This window comes from Lepisma saccharinum, chromosome 14 (assembly GCF_977018435.1).
Source record: "Lepisma saccharinum chromosome 14, izLepSacc3.1, whole genome shotgun sequence".
Lineage (NCBI taxonomy): Eukaryota > Metazoa > Arthropoda > Insecta > Zygentoma > Lepismatidae > Lepisma > Lepisma saccharinum.
In genome coordinates, this window is record NC_139242.1 from 12,895,096 (window position 1) to 12,913,816 (window position 18,721).

The 18,721-nt window shown below is 39.0% G+C and overlaps 1 protein-coding gene across 2 annotated transcripts in view; it reads left to right on the plus strand.

The window, feature by feature from the left end:
- Window positions 1-18,721, plus strand: part of LOC145998686 (trehalose transporter 1-like protein) — an 85,993-nt gene that overhangs the window by 24,315 nt on the left and 42,957 nt on the right. The window contains exon 1 of one of the 2 annotated variants that reach the window (XM_083135155.1): window positions 17,483-17,591. The exons of the other annotated variant lie outside the window; for it this stretch is intronic. Coding sequence (XP_082991281.1) covers window positions 17,569-17,591 — 23 coding nt within the window. The 5' untranslated portion in view covers window positions 17,483-17,568. Of the gene's footprint in view, window positions 1-17,482; window positions 17,592-18,721 lie in introns of those variants that run through there. 2 annotated transcript variants of the gene reach the window in all.

The following is an 18,721-nucleotide window of genomic DNA, read 5'->3' on the forward strand; positions in this document are numbered from 1 at the left end:
TGTCATTATTGTTGTTGCTATTATTATTATTATTGATACGTTTATCCTGGTACTTGCCCCCCCCCCCCCACTCCGCAGACAAAAATTCGTGGTTGCTCCTCTGGTGGAAGTGATGTGTTCAGAACTGTAGAACGTAAGATAAAATACAAAGCTGGGAGGCCCGTTAGCTCTTGGAACTACAGATTTTCTCTTTTTAGAAATCTTTTCTACTTTCTTACATTAGGTAACTTTTGTGGAAACTAAGAAAACGTTGAGAGCTGTGGGGGTCCCCATTTGCCCCGCCCCTGTCGGTGAACCTGCAATAATTAAGTCCGAAGTAAATACTTGTCCTTTTTTACATTTCTTATTAACAAGCACATTATATTACAAACATAAACACAAAGGCTGTTCACCCTGTTAAATTGTAGTTCAAGCACGTACTTACCGAAGCAAAAGATGAATGCACCACACCAAAATAATTTTTGTCTGAGGAAGGGGGGGGACCGGGATAAACGTGCCAATAATAATAGTAATAATACTAATGGTGGTAGTAGTAGTAATATGAAACACATTATCCTTGTAAATCACGCAAAAGAGTGTAGAAGTCTGCGCTAAAGCATGTCGGAACAAAAGATTTAAAATATTTTATTTCAACACGTTCAATTTCACATTAGCTCAAATGGAAAACAAGCATACAAACTGTTTTTTGAAACATAGAAAATGCACGACGAATGTAATTCTTTCTTTTTTTGATACGTATGACAATTACATGTATATTGCGAGAGATCCAATTTTTCGCAAACTGAAAACAATATTGATGTAATAGGACACAAATAATTTCACTGGCAGGAAATTCCGTGCTTTGGTTGCGCACGTTTCGCTGTAGTTGGCGTTACACCACTTGTTTTCAATAGAAGCAGACAACAGAAGGTCCTTTGCCGGATTTTTCCGTGTTTTCCAGCGTCTCAGTGCGCGAGGTCCTTAAGAGGACGTTATTTTCAAGGTGCACTGATGTCTGTATTTTGCATATTATACACTATATTAAATACCTTTGTGTATATTTTTATTTCATAACTATATAAAGTTACTACAAACACTCGCAGTCTTTCCGTTGTCATTTGAATTTGATAGATATAATATGAGCCACCCTGTATTATTACTAACACTTCCAGGCTACGAAATACCTGGGAAAACAATGCTAAAACTTGTCCATGGCCCGAAAGAGTGTCGTCACTCGATTTGAATCTGGACTCCCAACAGGAAATAGAACGTCTCCGAGACTATAACGAGACAGATCTTAACATATAGAGAAGAGAGAGAAGGGAAGAGCCCTTTGTAAGTCCCTCGGTCGCCATCGAAGTCCCCGGGCTCGAGTTCCGACCTGGGCATTGGTGTTTGTGAGTGTCCCTTGGCCTTCAACAAATTTAATCGAATCTTCACACATCCTCGTCGTCGCGATTGGCCGCAAGTGGCAGGAAACAAAGCAAATTAATAGAAAGTACAAAATGCCTAAGGTAAAAAAGTGCGTTCAAAGTAGTGAAACCAGTAACGAACACCACATATAGGCCTACCTTTGTCTAGCCTTGTAATCAAGAAGTTCCAGGTTCGATATCCGATAAGGGCATGTAGTGGTTCGGATCCCACTTTAAACTGTAGGTCCAATCCCGATTAGCTTTTCTGTGCATAAAGTAGACTTAAAGAACAAAAAACTCACTCATCCTATGTGTAGGAGGTGGCTGGCCTGTTAAGCTACCAAAGCACTAAAAACCGAGGTGTCTATTCCCGCGAATAGTAGCAAATATTAGACTACATGTGGGAAACATGCACGTATCTAGAAATATACTTTGGGGGCGAAGGTCCAAACAAAATGTCTCAGATATAATGATAATAATAATAATGTCTAGATTTCAATAATTAAATTATAATTACATTAAATATAAATTAAAATGTGTAAATTTATTAATATTGCATTTTTATTATCACATGAATAGGTAAAAAAGATGGTATAAGAATATAGATATAACAACATATTTATTATCTAGCTTGCGTGTACTTAAGAGCGCCAAAATATTGTATAAAAACACGGAAATTAATATCAATAAGATAAAGAATTGAATATTTATTGAATAATAAAAAGGGATGTTAGATACGGTTGACGAAAAGAGAAGTTCCTGATTAATGTTTTATTCATATTATCGTAAGTAGATAGTGTGCATAATTCTTCATTGGTATTATCCTTCAAAGCAGTATGATGCAAATACAGGGTTATTCAAAATGATAGAGCAGATTTCAAATGTTTATTTCTCACGAACTATAAAAGATAGAAACACGTGCCATGCATCAATCGATAGAGGAAGGTTCAAAGTTTTATTGTTAAAAGTTTTAGTGTATGCACTCAAAATGAGCACCGTGTGTTGCCCGACAAACATCAAAACGGTACTTCATTTCTTGCCACACACGAATTAACTGGTCCCTGGTTATTGAATTGATAGCTACAACAATTCGATGTGTATTGAATGGAACTAATAGGCAGGATAATAAAACTTTGAACCTTCCTCTATCCATTGACGTATGGCACGTGTTTCTATCTTTTATACAGTTCGTGAGAAACAAACATTTGAAATCTGCTCTTTCCTTTTGAATCACCCTGTATAATAATCCTTGTCTTTCAAGTTCATAGGAATCAAATAACCATCAAGTACAACAATGCTAAAAAGTAAATTTTCATTATCTTATTTTCAGTACTTGGTAAGTGTTTGGGAAGGGATCCAAACTCCCACTAAATACGTCGTTGATGGGAAATAGGGGGTGGAAGGGTGTCCTCTAGCTTCCGTTGCCCCTCTCTGAAACGCAGCGTTCGCCACTGATCCCCACCATTCCTGCAGATGTGCTTCGCTGTGTTCTGCAGACGCCATTGCCCTCGAGACCGTATCGCCTCCGTGTTAATAAATTCGTACAACGCTTCCACAGCTCCTTTGTCTCCCTGTTAACACAAAGGAACTGAAGTGATACATATGCTACACGCCGTGTGAGTACACACAATGTTTGTTTAACTGGGCTTGCAAGGAAGGCGCCTGATAAGCAGAGCCTGACTCATCCTTCAGAAGGTTGCCCCCAGCAGCTGTTCGCCTTCGACACCACAGCACGATCACCTGTTCCGGACAAAGGTGTTTCTGGCCAACTCCCCCTTCTGGGTGTTTTACGTCGGGAATTTGTTGTTATATGAAAGTTATTTCAGTTTGTTTGATGAAGGCTGACGACTCAAGAATGTAAGTGTTTCCAATCCCCCCACAAAACCTTTATCCCCAGCAAAAGAAAATCCTCAAAGAAAATGCATATGGTATACCATTTCTTAACTGTAACAAACATAATTGAAAAATCATTCTACCCATTAATGGTCCAGTCATCAAAGATTTCCCTTGTGAATTAAAGGACACCATTCTGTGACTGACCAACCTCCCCGAGCCAACAGCAGGCTGTTTTTGCACTAAAGTTTCCATGCCATATTACTGGTATTTTTTAAAGTGTTCAACAATAAACTTGTACGTTAGGGACATTCACGCTGGCAATAGAGTTGTTCAAGTTTTCAGTGTTACTAATTCGATAGCTCTTTTCTTGTATGAGTTTGGGTTTTCAGAATGTAAATATACTAAAGTATTTCTAAATTATGTTCAAAATGACAAGTGTTCTGAGGTACCGGTACTTGGAACCGCGATGCAATACAGTTTAATTTACTGACTGGTGACAGATACAAATTTGCATACCCAAAAAGCTTTCCTCCAAAATGAAATCATAAATACGCCACTGATTGGGAATTCCCCCTCTCAAAAGCAGGTACAGCGCTAGGTGGGGCTGAAGTTCCCCAAAAAACTGACCTCAGCCCCCCTTGTAGCCCTCCAGCTGACGCCCGAACACAAAGAAAAACGCATGGGCACGGCGCTGACATTTCTGCAGCGTTACCATGATGATGACGATTTTCTCAACCGAATCAACACAGGGGATGAAACGTGGGTTTCATACAGCACCCCAGAAAGCAAGCAGCAGTCCATGCATTGGCCTCACAGTGGATCTCCATGCAGGACGAAGTTAAAACAGACTGTGTCGGAGCGAAAAGTGATGTCCACGGTGTTCTGGGACAGACAAGGCATTCTGCTCATCGAGTTTCTGCCCAGAGGTGAGACTGTGAACGCTAACCGTTAGCGTGAAACACTGGGGACATTGCGACGAACCATTCAGAATAAGCGACGCGGTAAGTTCAGTGCCGGGATGATCTTGCTGCACGACAATGCGAAGCCGCATATGGTTAGGCGCACTAAAGCCCTTCTGAACAGGTTCGGTTGAGAGGTGTTCGATCATCCATCGTACAGCCCGGATCTCTGTCCCAGTGATTACCACCTGTTCTTTTACCTGAAAAAGTTCCTGTCCTGTCAACATTTTCACAGCGACGAAGAGGTTCAGACGGCTGTCACACAGTGGTAAGGCGCCCAGGTGGCGGACTTCTACGATGTAGGTATACAGAAATTGATCCCACCATATGACAAGTGCCTGAATTCCGGCGGGAATTATGTTTACAACTAACTGGGCAAGTGCTGCATCTGTGGCAATAAATCATTGAATGAAATAATGTTTCCTTTTTGTGCACGACCTCAGGGAAACTTACTTTCTGGATGCGCCTAATATACAGCTAAATGGGTGTAATCATTAGCCCCTATAAATCGAATCAGTATTTTTAGGAATAGATCTAACAGGTGTGAAAAAGGATTTTTTATAAGTAGGAGGGCGTTTAACATCTAAAGAACCGTCAAGTTTCATTTCTGTTTTTAGTTCCTCATACGAGTACCAAGAATATGAGTGTTTCTAATGTCCTCTCATTCGTGTCATAATTATATGTATCCTTATCGTTGGAAATACCAGAGACGGAGAAATACGACGTTAAGGAATCAACCTATTTCTTAAATGCTAAGAATTGGAAATATTAGAATTGAGCTCCCCACCCCGGTAGTTTAGCTGTAAGACTGCTGCCTTGTAACAAAGTGGTCCCGCGTTCGATCCCTTGTGGAGGCACATTTCCTTAAGTCAGGGCCCGAAATGGAAATGTTCACGAAACTGAACGCTTTACTTCCGTTAACATGATGTTATTTTCTTCTTTTGTCTCTCATTACAGCTACGAGATTAACGACTACTGAAATGACGCGACAATTATTAATAATTAATTTTAAAAGTCACGCTGAAAATAAAAATGCAGTAAGATATGTACAAAAATTAAACGTGCGGGAACTGTCAGTTGCCATTTCTGATGAAACGGAACGAGAAGGTTCCAGATAACTGTAACAGTTATCTAGCAAAATAGTAGTGGACACTATTTATACGCGATGGAAACATTTTCGATTCTGCCCCCCGCCCGGTTCGAAAGTTAGGTCCCAAGTTACGCTTATGTTAGCCCCCGAGAAATTGAAAATAAAATCTGTACCCTCCCCCCCCCCCCCCCCACTTATATCAGGCTAGTGCCGTCACTGCACAAAAGCAAAAAGCTTAATTCGCACAGTGATTGTTTTTGACCTAACATGCAGTGTGCGAATAAAGCTGGGAGCCAACAGGGTCTGTGGGAAGCGTAGTAGCTTGTAGACGCGGTGAAAACAGTATGCAATCTAGTACAAGCTCGCCAACTGAGGGCGAAGCGGGGTGAAATTCTTACGCTGAAGAAGGAAGGCTATGTACTTCCGTAAGCGAAAAGTTCTCTTCGCTCCACTGGCGTACGTATGATTTCTTTTCGGAGGGGCTGGAATTGTAAATGTGGATATTATATAGCTGCGTTCTAGGGGAGTGGCTACACTATAAAATACTACATAATTACCAATTTTAACCTTTGTTACGGATTGCAGCATGGCAGTGTACCGCGCGAGATCTCCTTGCCGATCCTAGTTCCTGGGTGCGTGGTTTCGTGTATTTCAATTACTCTCTGGTTCAAATGAAACATTTATGGTGAATTACGTAGACTTTAATGACACGATGAATGTTGATTACACCAAAGATTATGAAAAGTTCTCCACAAATGCACATGTGATTACGACGCGTACAACTCCTTGCTTCGCACGTCGTTTCTCTCAAATCGACTCGCACACTGCTCATGCGCAAACTGCATTAATACTAAATGACAATTTGCCCAAACAACCTTCGTCTTAAAAGATTGTTTAAAGACAAGAAATTGTAATCGAGGGGTCATTTTATCGCTTTATTTACTGCTTTCTCTTCCTGCTTTCATTTGAAAATTTTGATTTTCTCAAAATAAGCAGCAATTATTTATATAAAGATAACTTAACTATCCGTTTAAACGATATATATATATATATATCCTGATCTTCTTCGATTGTTAAGTTTCAGTTATTATTAAAATATGTATAAAATATTAACTGATTTTGTAACCTCAACAATCACTTAACCTTTCCATGGAAACTTGAATAAATCCAGTACTATTTCAAACAAAAATAACGTGAAAACTTGTACATTCATTTAATTGATCTAAAGAGATTTCTTACTCACAGCAATCAACTTAACACCACTGCTGATAGAGAACTGTTTTCTATGATTGTAAGCCGATACCCGTGGCGGAGCAGTGGTTAGTTAGCACATCGCGCTACGACTCCAAAGGTCCTGGGTTCGAATCCCGGCCTGGGCATGGATGTTTGTGAGTGTCCATTCATCAGTTTCATCTTATCATCACTCATCACTTTGCCAATTAGCCAAACGTGGTACATAAAGCGAAGTAAAATAAAGCAAATCAATCAATCAATTTATGATTGTATGTAAGAAATTGTAGATTATGTAATAATATTGTAGGGTAAATTGTCAAGAGAAAATCTACCGTAATTGCTTTGAGAGAAAAAGTGAAAATTGTAAGAACTGCACGAATGAGACTGGAGCTGTATGGCTGGAGGATTACAACTTGCGTGACGAAAAGAAATCTGGGCAGTCGGAATTCCTAGAAGGTGTCCTATGAAATGCAAGTGCACGTATATAGGTCTCCGTAATTGCCACATCATGTTAACAAACTTTCTGCAGGCAATGTGACTTGTTGCATAACTGCTTTGTGCTAAACGTGTATTTCAAGTATTGCAAACCCTTAGTATTAGCAATAAATTAATTTAAATATTGTCTCTCACGGAAGTTGTGTAAAGGAATAACTGGAATATGTACTTGCGTGAAAAAATCTTTATCGTTAGGAGAACACAATTTAATGAAGAATATCTAACCATAACTCCTAAATGTTGGCCTCCGTGGCGGAGTGGTCACCGTGAGGAAGCTTGCAGGCCGAAGCGAGACTAGTCAGTTGGAAACCAATTTCAGAAATAAATGCAACTTTCTGTACGAAAGCAACACGACTAACTACACGTGTCGCTCGAACTGGGCAGTTTTCTTAGTGTGGTGCTCTGTGTTGCGGTAGCGGATGCGCAGCGAATGCTTTTCTACAGTGTATATGAGATGTGGGTCTCTTCTCACTTCGCTGTGAAACTCTCCTGTCGCTTGTCGCCTGTAGTGTGTCACTTAGAAGTGAAACCTTAGTAATCACAAGCTTCACGTGTCTCTCAGACTGGAACGTTTTCTTAATACTGTGAATCGTGTTGCCCCGGTCTGCTCTTCGTGCATGCGTGGTTAATGCTTTCTTCCAGACTGGAGGGGCCCGTGTCGCATCGGTCTGACAGCTCCCTAACGCGCTACGAAGCTAGTGGTCCCATGTTCGAAGTGGAACAATGGGTAAAGCAGAAGAATGCATCATTGTGTTTGCCCAATCATCAATTTCAAATGGCCATTAGTCATCCTCAATGTCGCGATTAACTCAGGAGGAGGAAAAACTTCACAGCTAAAGGTTATCAGGCTGCGAGTGATCATTTTGGCGAGCGAGGTCCATTATTTCTAGCATGGTCTTCGAAGAAATTTTAACAATGTAGGAGAGACGAGACGATACTTGGTAATTGTCTCGGTCTGGTTTGAAGTTGTAAGTGCTTGCCTCGTTCTCGGTCTTTTCTCGATTTATAAAGAACCGACTCGTTCTCGTCTTGGTCTCCTCGGAAAAGGCTCAGCTATGTCCTGAAGTATGCAGTGCAAATATTACAGCATACAGCACGGGTTTAGTATTATGAATAAAACTTTAATTATGGGTCTTATTATGCTATAATAAAGTGTCAGTTTTGCAGATTTAGATATTAGTTTGCTCTTAAATAGAGCTAAGTTGGCGAAGTATGCTTTATTACCTAGAATAATTTTCTCTCTAATTTCTTCTTGAATTGTGTTGTAGCCATTTACAGCTGGTCCAAGATATTGTATTTTTCCAAATTAATTAAAAATGAGTAAATGTCATCACTGTGGTCATAAAATACGAACATCCAGGGTGTCCCGTAAGGCTGGACCTATACTAGTCCGGTGCGACAGTTGTTGACGGTGCAATGTTGCCTTAACACACAGTCCCGAACAAGTGAAGTAGCCTCCAAGGAGTCCAGATCTCATTCCGCTTCATTTTTCTTTGAGGTCAAAAATCAGAGCATTGTCCACCTTAAAGAACGCAATACACAGACCAGGACTCGAAATGAAAATTTTCACTAAAGGAACGCTTTACTTTCGTTAACATAGAATTTCCTTCTTTTTGGTCCCTGGTAACTACAACGACGAGATTGACAACCAGTAAAATTACGTGCTTTTTAAACATTAATAATAGTTAATATTAAAATATTTACACAAACATGAAACAATATATAATATATTGAACACGAATCTTCTGGAATTCTCTAAATAATTTAAACAGACTTAAATCATGTATTGAAGTCAGCTCGACTAACGGAAAAAATTGAATTAACGTACATATCCGCAATACTCTGCCTTGTGATGAAGGATTGGATTTCTTGTTTGACTTACTTGAAATTTTACTGTTGAATTAATCAGAACGACAGAAAAATACTGAAAAGTGAAATTCGAGAAAAAAGGAAATACTGCAGATGGTATGCTTGTTGCGTACTTGCTCATTTCGTACTTGTCTCGAACTTAAGCAACATATTGATTGACTTGCTTTATTTTACTTCGCTTCTTGTGCCACTTTTGACTAATTTGCGAAGATGGGGATGAGCGATGATATGATGAAATTGATGAATGGACACTCACAAATATCCATGCCCAGGTCAGAATTCGAACCCAGGACACCTGGCGTCTTAGCACGATGTGCTAACCACTTCGCCACGGATGCCGACTTAAGCAACATAGACCCGCCATACTCTGTTAAACACACTCGCGGCAACAACACGTCTCCATGTATAAGAATGCTGTCATATGTACTATTAAAGGGTATTAAGGAAATTTTAATGTAATATCTAAAAAATAAAAAAAATAAAAAAAATTGAACTAACGTTATTTTCTTAACTTTTGAGCAAAAAATTGGAATTTGAATTTTATGTTGTTGTTGAGTTGGTGTTTTAAGTCCACTTTATGCACAGTAAGGCTAATCGGGACTGGACCTACAGTTTAAAGTGGGATCCGAACCACTTGTGCCTCCACCGGGTATTGAACCCGGGACCCCTTGATTACAAGGCGACGACGGAATTTGAATTTTATAAATTCATATATTCCATATTATAGTTATTCTTAGTTTTCGAGAAATGTTGGAAATCTTAATTTCGTTAGCGCTTCATTCATTCATGATATGAATAAATTGCATTACGTATAGGAATGCTACGCTGGTTATCTCATTTTGCTGGGGCGGCAGAAACTATTATTACCAGCGTCAACGTGAGAAAAAATCGCGTGTTGCACGCGTCTATTGCATGTGTATTGAATGTGCGATGGAAAAACCAGACGCACGGGATCTATGCGTTGCTCGTAAATAAACATGAACACGTAACTAATTTCAATGTTGTCCATACCTGTAAGATGTAAACATGCATGTAATATCGGTGCAATTATAAAATTGACGCGTTGTAGTTATTCACCAAACTCCAAAATCGAAGTTATTGTAATCTTGAGCCGTGTCAAACAACGTCATGTTGGAAGTCCTCCCTAGGCGTAGAAAAGTGTACGCTAACTGGCACGACTAAACCCCTAATAATTTATTTCTTTTAAAATAGAAAGTTCCACTCCAACTTTAGACCAACCATATTCAAAATAACACTCTGTTCTGATGAGAAAAACCTTAATTATGCCGAGGTTTTCCAGATCTCCGACAAAATTTGGAAAATAGCACACTGCCACACCCAAGGGTTTATTCGTGTCAGCAGGTGAAGAACGCCACCTTCCTACTTTCTTTTGGAGATAATTACATATCAAGCCATTATTTACCTTTGTATCGTTTTAAAAGCTCAACTGTGATTTCATTCCAACGAAGTTTGATGGTTATGGTTAGTATTAAGCATGAACTGAGAGGTCCAAATAGTTTGTGTGTGTTTTATTAGAAACCCCATTTTCTAATAGTATTGATCTATTTTTCTCTATTATCCTATTTTTCTCCTACTCTTCACCTAATTCCGAGGCACCAGGCGCTGTTGTAGTAACCAAAATTAGAGACGATAATTTCGGATGATTTTACTACAATGTAGTCAAGCAAAATACTGGGATTGAAGGTGATCTGAAGTCATTTCTAAAAGTATTTTCAGACATTCCTTCAGCCCCATCTTCCTTCAGTTCGCCTTATGCAGGCAAACAATGTTCTTGTTTTGTTACTAGGTATACCGCGTTTGTTATAACCTGTCAGCTTCCCCGCGCTAGCGATCGCTCGACAGTTTCTGTGCCAATGAGAAACTAGGAAAAAGTCGTCTACTGGGCAGCGAGGAGCGAATGGCAGCCAGAAGATAAGCGCTGTTGTCACGTTGTGGTCTAACTCCCATGTGTTTTGTTTGTGTCTGCAAGAAGCTTTCTTTGTAAGCGTGGTGCTGATTAGTGTGATTTTTAATTTATGCATTCCCGCGTATCTTATGCGCAGACTGGTTTCGGCTTTACCCAACGCGGGGTTCACTCTGTCTACAGCGGCAACGCCGCGTGGTGTCTACTAGAAATGTCAACCACCGGTGAGCGCGGGAAAGGGGATAGGATCTACCAAATGCAGTATAGTGCCTCGACTTTAATTACCATCTACATTAGACAATATTTTCAGTTTCTAAGAATTTTAATGTGGTAACAATAAGGGAAAATTAATCGAGACAGAAACTCCAGATGTTTAATAACATTTTGAACTACCTCATAAAAATGGATCTCTTGTAAATGCAAACCGGAAAGATATTCGCACAAAAGCAATGCATTCCGAACTGTGTTAAATTTAGCAGGTACTGGTTTCTCTAAAAGAATTTTCTCGTTTCATCAATGATTATTTGCATAGTAGTACAGGGTGTCCGACAAATCACCACCCGTTGATGTAAGTACACCTAATGTAATTCTACTGGTGAATAACATGCTCGGTGTAGATTTTTTTCTACCCAAGGGCAGCCTCCTCTCTTTGACACTCGAAATTGCTAGCGATCTATCAGTTCCTTTTGTCTTCTGCATATCTTAATAAATGCAACCAGCGTCCTAGGTGGACAGGTCAGAGTGACCCGCTAAGAAGCAAGAGGTCGGTCCCACATACGAATTCTGTCCAATCCATTAGCCATGATCGTATCATTGCCTAATCTATCATTTATTAACGTAATTATTTCATATTCATCGTCGCGATTAACAAAAGACATATAATAACAGAGAGAGAATAATTAATGAAATAATTATTCATCAATCGAAAGAATCAAAATACTGTAATATTTTTTGACTTACTTATTGACAATTTGCCTATAAAGCATTATCTTGCATTCAAATTTAAATTTTGCGTTATCGCTTCAAAAATCGCTAAGAAAAATAAAATAAAATGTGAGAAATGTTTGTTAACTTATGACACTATTTTGTTACAAAACTGACATTGTTATTATTTTACAAGTATGGAGTTTGATAAGTTGCATAATTATTCAAGACTTGACAATTTGAATCTCCAAATTGGTTATACTGGTCACATTTTCAGCTGGCGGCTGAGAAACAACGAATCAACGATCAGTTGAATTCTCTTCGACTGACATCGGGCATTTTCGTGTCACAAGGCACCCGAACGTTGCTGGCGGGACGAAACAAATGAGCGTCGGTTACACCGCATGTTGCCAAACGTACTGTAAAACGAGAGAGAGAGAGAGAGAGAGAGAGATGGTCAACGCCGTTACTTGATAAAAGTTTTACAATAGTACAAAACGAACGGAAAGTTAGTGCACAAAACACCCAAACAGTAAAAACAAGCTAATAAAAACAACTGGCAAAAGTAGACATACGCTTGACAACGGTGCAACGGGAGACTGATGTTACCCCTACAGCTTTTTCTTCGCAACTGAGATTGTTGACGCACATCCCCGAAGACAACTGGTGGACAGGTGAGGCGCCAGTTGGGTCTGCGATCAGTATAAATATCTAAGAAGAAGAGTTTTCCCGACCCTCTCTCTGTGCACTTATGCGTGCTTGCGAATAGAAAAATTATCCTTCGGCATGTTTTCGATTAGCCATGTGTGGAGGTGGAGAATCAGAAACAAACGAAATTGAATATTTAAATTCGAAAATTTCAAATAGGATTATTATTTCTGTTAAACAGACAAATTTCTGCTTAGCCTACACTATTTGTTGATATCTAGTTGCTCACATGGTGAAAAAATTGTTTTCAGTTACTTTATTGAAAACTGGAGCAGTACCTCCCAATGGGCACCATTATCCTTCCCAGGATGGCTCACCATCAGTGGTGGCGATTGGGCTAAAACAGGGGGGGGGGGGGAGGCGGCAAGAACAGTTTACTTTCTCTTGGTAGACAAGGTTTAGCATTCAGAGGTCATAGTGAGCGGGCAAAAGTTGACAAAAAGTGGGGGTAATTGCCCCCCACGACCTTATTAATCGCCGTCACTACTCGCTATTTGTAGGGATGGTATCGAGAGGACAGGGGATGCAACTTGGCAAAGCTTGTTTCCTTCTCGGTCTCGTTTCAAAGAGCAAAACTCGATTTCATCTCGAGACTCCAAACATACAATATAAACAACACACACATTCTCAAGACTTGATTTCATCTCGAGACTCTAAATATACAATATAAACAAACACATTCTATCATACAAACTTTCAAACCGTACAGACTTCATGAAGGCAGATGACTTTTCCGAACAATGTATCTTTTTAGTTTCAAGTCTTGTTTCGAAAAACTGCATTTAATCCTAAATGTATGCAACCACGTAGCACACACTTACATTTGTTTTAAGTCAACTTTATGCACAGAAAGCATAATCGGGACTGAACTTCGTTTCTGTTGAAAGTTGGATCCGAAAACTATGTGCCTCCACAGGGTATCGAACCAGAGACCCCTTCATTACAAGGCGACGCGGTTTCCACTGAGTCATCAGGGAGGCCCTGGATTAACTTCGTAATTACTATAAACAAAATATATGACTTGCCCATAAATAATACATGTGGTATGTGTAAAGAAACTCTGATGCTAAGTATCGCACTTGTCTCTATTGATTTTCTAGAAGTCTTGCTACTCCCTATGAAAAATAACTTAGAAGTCGAGGCCGTTGCATTTCAGACATGTGCGCGAGGGCGGATCTGTGTGACAGTGTCACAGCACGTTACTACGATAGTAATCCCGGGTTCGAACTCTTGCATGGGTTAAGGGCGCCCGCAGGATTTTTTCTCAGTGAGGGATATCATAGAAACTTTTTATTATTATTATTATTAATATATTTTTCATATTATTGCTGATATTATTGATTTTATATTTATGATTTTTATTATTACTATTACTGCTACTACTTATGTGTTTACAAATTACATACATTTGTAATTTCCATATTCTGTATATCTATATACAGTTTTCATAACTATATACTTAATATTAATTCATGTAGGACAAAAAGCTGTTTTTTATAGTTAGATAATCAGTGTAAAATAGACTGTAAGCTTAAATGTAACCCTACTTCAAATAATAAATAATAATAATAGTTGCTGTAACTTGTCAAAGAAAACAATACTACTTGTCATAAAATATATCTACAATTTCACTATTTCCGAATTACATTAACTCATTCCAAAAATCTCACGGGGGGTGGCTCTTGGCCCCCCCCCCCCTTCCCCCTCCTTCGGGCGCCCATGACATGGGTGTTTTTGTGAGTGTCCCGTCATCATATCATCACTCATCCCGCGATTTGTAAAAAGTAGCAGAAAAACGATAAATAACAGTATCTAGGGACGTGAAGTTTCCCCTAAATTTCGTTGTTATTTTTTACCGCAATTCGGGGTTATTTTTCGCGGTTTAGGGCAAATTCTTTGTTATTAATTAAAAGTCTGTTATTTTTTGCATGCTTTTTACTGTTCCTTCTATGCTTACAATTTTCCGATTGTTTTAATTCTAGAAAATTGAGACAAATTTTAGTTTTAATGACAAAAATATGAAACTTATGACTTACTTTTGTGGGAAATGGATAAAATTCTTCCACTTGGAAAACTATTTCAAATCATCAGCCACAAAATATGAAATGTTTATTGAATGATATCACCCAAATCTTTGAACACAGTCATACACATCAAATTTCCCTAACAATGCCAAAAAAATTCCTCTGCGTACTCAAAATACCATTTTGTGTACACACACATACACGCCCCCTAACCCCCTCTCCTGCAACACAACAGATGCTTCTCCCTGGAAATTATCCCGTTCTTATGAAACTTCCCTTCTGGGAAGATCCCCCAGCGAATTCCTTTCCAGGACAAGGTTAAACACTTTGTCATGTCTGCGCCAAACTGCAATAAATGCATCGTGACAATATCTTTTGAATCGAACTTTCACCAGCTAGACTAAAAATGACAGATCTAATAGCACTTTAGTTCTTTTTCAACAGAAGAAATATTATTCCCAGTTTATATTGCTTGTTTCGCGGCGTTTTTTGTGTTAAAGTGGAAAATTCAGTATTATTCTGAAAAATGTCGCAATTCGCGTTATTTCGCGATTCCGAAACACGGAAAACTTGCCCCCTTTACCTACCCAAATACATTTTAAACATTTTATTTTGCTTTCCTCAACTTTTCGGTGTTATCGTTAGAACGAAAATTTCACGTCCCTACAAATATCAAATCAGGTATGGGGAGGGGGGGGGGGTGCAACCCCAAATTAAATAGTTAACCGTGCCGCTGGTGTCTGGAAGATCTGAGTCCAGGCAGATGCAGCAGTGTTTTCTAAATTATACCAGACTAAACGAAGGTGATTAAATCAAAAATAGATGGGAGGATCTTTAGAGTGTCCGGAATTGCCTCTCCAAGGTAAAGGATCCGTAGATAGCTAAACTTTGCTCTTCTGCCACTTTTGGTTAATCGCGAAGATTAAGCTGAGGGATGATGACAGTGGCGTACGCAAGGGGGTTACCGGGTTTAACCCCCCCTGAGCTTTTGAAATATTATGAAAAATGCTATTGAAAAAATGAAAATGGTCAATTTATCACAGCCAAAGATCTCCAGCAATACTACTACTACTACTACTAATAATAATAATATTAATAATAATAATTTTGAATTATTATTCCCATGCAGCCCAGAGAAAAGCACAGCATTCAGTCTTTAATAGTGAATGCCAGGCAAATAAACACAAATGGCTGAAAATAAAATATGAGCGCAGCTAGGATCTAAAAGAGAAAAAAAGTTGTTTTGTACCTCAGCTGCAACAATGTTCAATAAGCATGTATTTTTTTTCTGTAAATAATGAGAATTAAAGAAAATTATTGGTTCGTTGTAAGCGGCTAATGCAGACAAAGGCTAGACCGACAAGAATACAGCCTTCCCATTCTTTTACCTTGGCACATTTGAATTTCTGAATTCGAACGACAATAAGCTGAACTATTGTAAAATGGTTTGTTGGTAAGAAGAGCAAGAAAATCCAAATGTGAATTATCGTGCATATGCATGGTAGATTTTGAGGGAGGTATTGGCGCGTTTCTCATCAATCGATACAATGTCGTTTGGGATCCGTCGATATGTCAAAACAATCTAAGCGACCGCAAAGTTGGATTTTGCAAATTTGTTTTGCAAAAATTCCCGCTGTCACTCTCTCGAATTGTGAAAATTCCTTGCTTCTCGCTGTGTCGACGTATTGTGATATTATACTGATTTGGCATCCCCTTGTGAACTCTCAAGTGATGCTGCACCTACATCCAAATCACAAAATTATGTCGAAGTGCTTGTGAATCACTTAGAAGTGATAAATGTGTTGCAATATCTTTTAACTTACTTTTGAACGCAAGAATAGACTCGGTGGAATTTAGCAACATGCATTCTCGTACATCGTGCCTCATCATCATCCTGTGTCAGTTCCATAGGTAAAGGTAATGTAAATTTCCTCCTGCATATAGCACCTTGCCATGAAGGCACATGTAGGGGTGGGGCCCCACGCATTCTCGATCTCGGCCATTTAGGAGGCAATGTGATCAGCACCACACTCCGGCAGCCTTTAACCCCCAGGGTTGCTAACAGGTACTCATTGATATGAGGCTGCGTGAGCCCTGGAGCCCCCAGAAAAAATCCAATCAAATCCGAGAATCGAAGCCGGATCTCCAGCGTGGTTGTCAGACGCACTATCGATTAGACCACCTCAGCACCTTGGATGAGTTCCATACTTTGATTATTTAAATTTATTTTAACATATTTTCTTGTTTTTATGGATTTTCTTCACACTTAAAATGTCTCACCTCGTTGAATAGACAAGTATTTCGTAACAAAGAAACAAAAAAATGCACCTAGAATTTGTTAAAAATCGAATGACTAGAAAGTAATTTTGTTCTATTACTTTCATAAATATATTAATGTAGATCTCTACTACTTAATAGTAGTAGTGTTATTAGTAGTAATTAAATTAATTATAAGTAGGCATATTATTAATTAATTATGAGTACTATTAATCAATTAAAGTATAATAAAACAATGGTAATGTGAATTTGGCGATAGTTTTAGAAATAACCCCCCGCCTTGATGAAATCCTGCGTACGCTACTGATATCAGGGAACTGATGAAGGGACACTCACAAAGAGAATCCCCGGGCCAGGATTCGAACATGGAACCCTTGGCGTTAATAACAATTTGACATACTTCAGTTACCTGGCGATTCTCACTGCCTTAGTGTCTTCAATTTCGTAAACATGAACGCCAAAGAAAATGCCAGAACAAATACAATCTGGAGGGAAGCGGAATATTCCATGACCTTTCGCTAGGCGGGAGGAAATGATACGTGGGAGTTATTTTACAATTAAATGCAACCTTAGTGTTTCGTTGTCTGCCTTACAAGGAGCTTGTTTACGCTTGTAAACGTTGAGACAAAGGTCCAGGGTGACCTTGGCTGGAAAAATCTGTTGACGGATGCGCGAAGCTGCAGGCCCGCCTCCTGGTGGCGAAAGGGTGAATCTTGTGCGTGAATGTGAAATTCCCGTCATTGAGCGTTCGCGATCAGCTGAAAGCAGGCAGGCGTAGGTAGAAGCTCGAGAATTCGATGTACACTTCGGGAACAACCGTCAGACTAAAGCGTACACAATGGACAACAATAACAAAAGCAGGTACTGTGAAAATTAACTATTTCCGTTGTTGTGGTGTTATTTTAAACTCCGACAATGGATTTTATCTTTTCTCTTGAAATTTTTACAATTTTGTCGCAAAAATCAGATTTTTTTTTTAATGGATTGGCGTGGGGCCATGGAAGGAAGAATGAATTTTATTTTCGCTGCAATTATAATCATAGATTTTTTTTTATTTTCACTGCAGGAATACCCGGGTATTGGTTTGTTGAGGATTGTCAGGCCAGAGTTATAATATATACAATGATAGCAGAAACAAAATACCCAAAGTTGCTGTATGCTTGCACGGATATCCTTTGTAGGTAGAACTGTAAGGAAACAGACAAAATATACAATAAATAAATGGATTACACTCAGGATTACACTTGTCAAAATTATTGGGGGGGGCTGATCACTGAAATAAATTAATGAATGACTCACTCCCTCCATTTTTAATGTTTTGGCCTCAGTGTTCGGAATCTCGTGAAAGCCCATGAATTCCTCAAAAATATTACAATTTTCATTTACTGTTCGAATGCAAAATGTCAATTGTTCACGGATGGATATATCACAAGTTTCGTCAACCATAATAGCAAAATATTCCCGACTTTTAATATCTGCTACCACGGAGCGCAAAACAGATCTCCCTAATATATCAATGATCTCGTTCTGAATGTCATGTGAGAGCCATTTGTAGCCCGAACGTCGCATCCACTACCCTAGTTCATGCACATCTTATTTTGACACTCTTTATAGTAAAAATGGTAACAATACTCATAATTATATACTTAGTATATAGTAATAAGTCATGTGTTTTGCTGTCTCTTGTCATAGCCTCCCGCCAAAGTTCATGGTTTAGCGGTCTCAGCTTTCTAGCTTATGATTCGTACGTAATAACAATTTCTAATGGTAACGAGACTTAATGAACACCCTGTATTTGAAAAATGCATCTATGTCTAGCTATGTTACTTCTACAGACATACAAAGCGGATATGTATCTCTTCGAGAATTTATAAATAAATCATATGGTTTCTTTATAGGAGTTGTAAATCAACTCGTTAGTGGCAATTGTGAACCCGTGTTGCGTGTCTGCATATATTCAGGATAAAATATCTTTCTTCGAGGACTCGTAG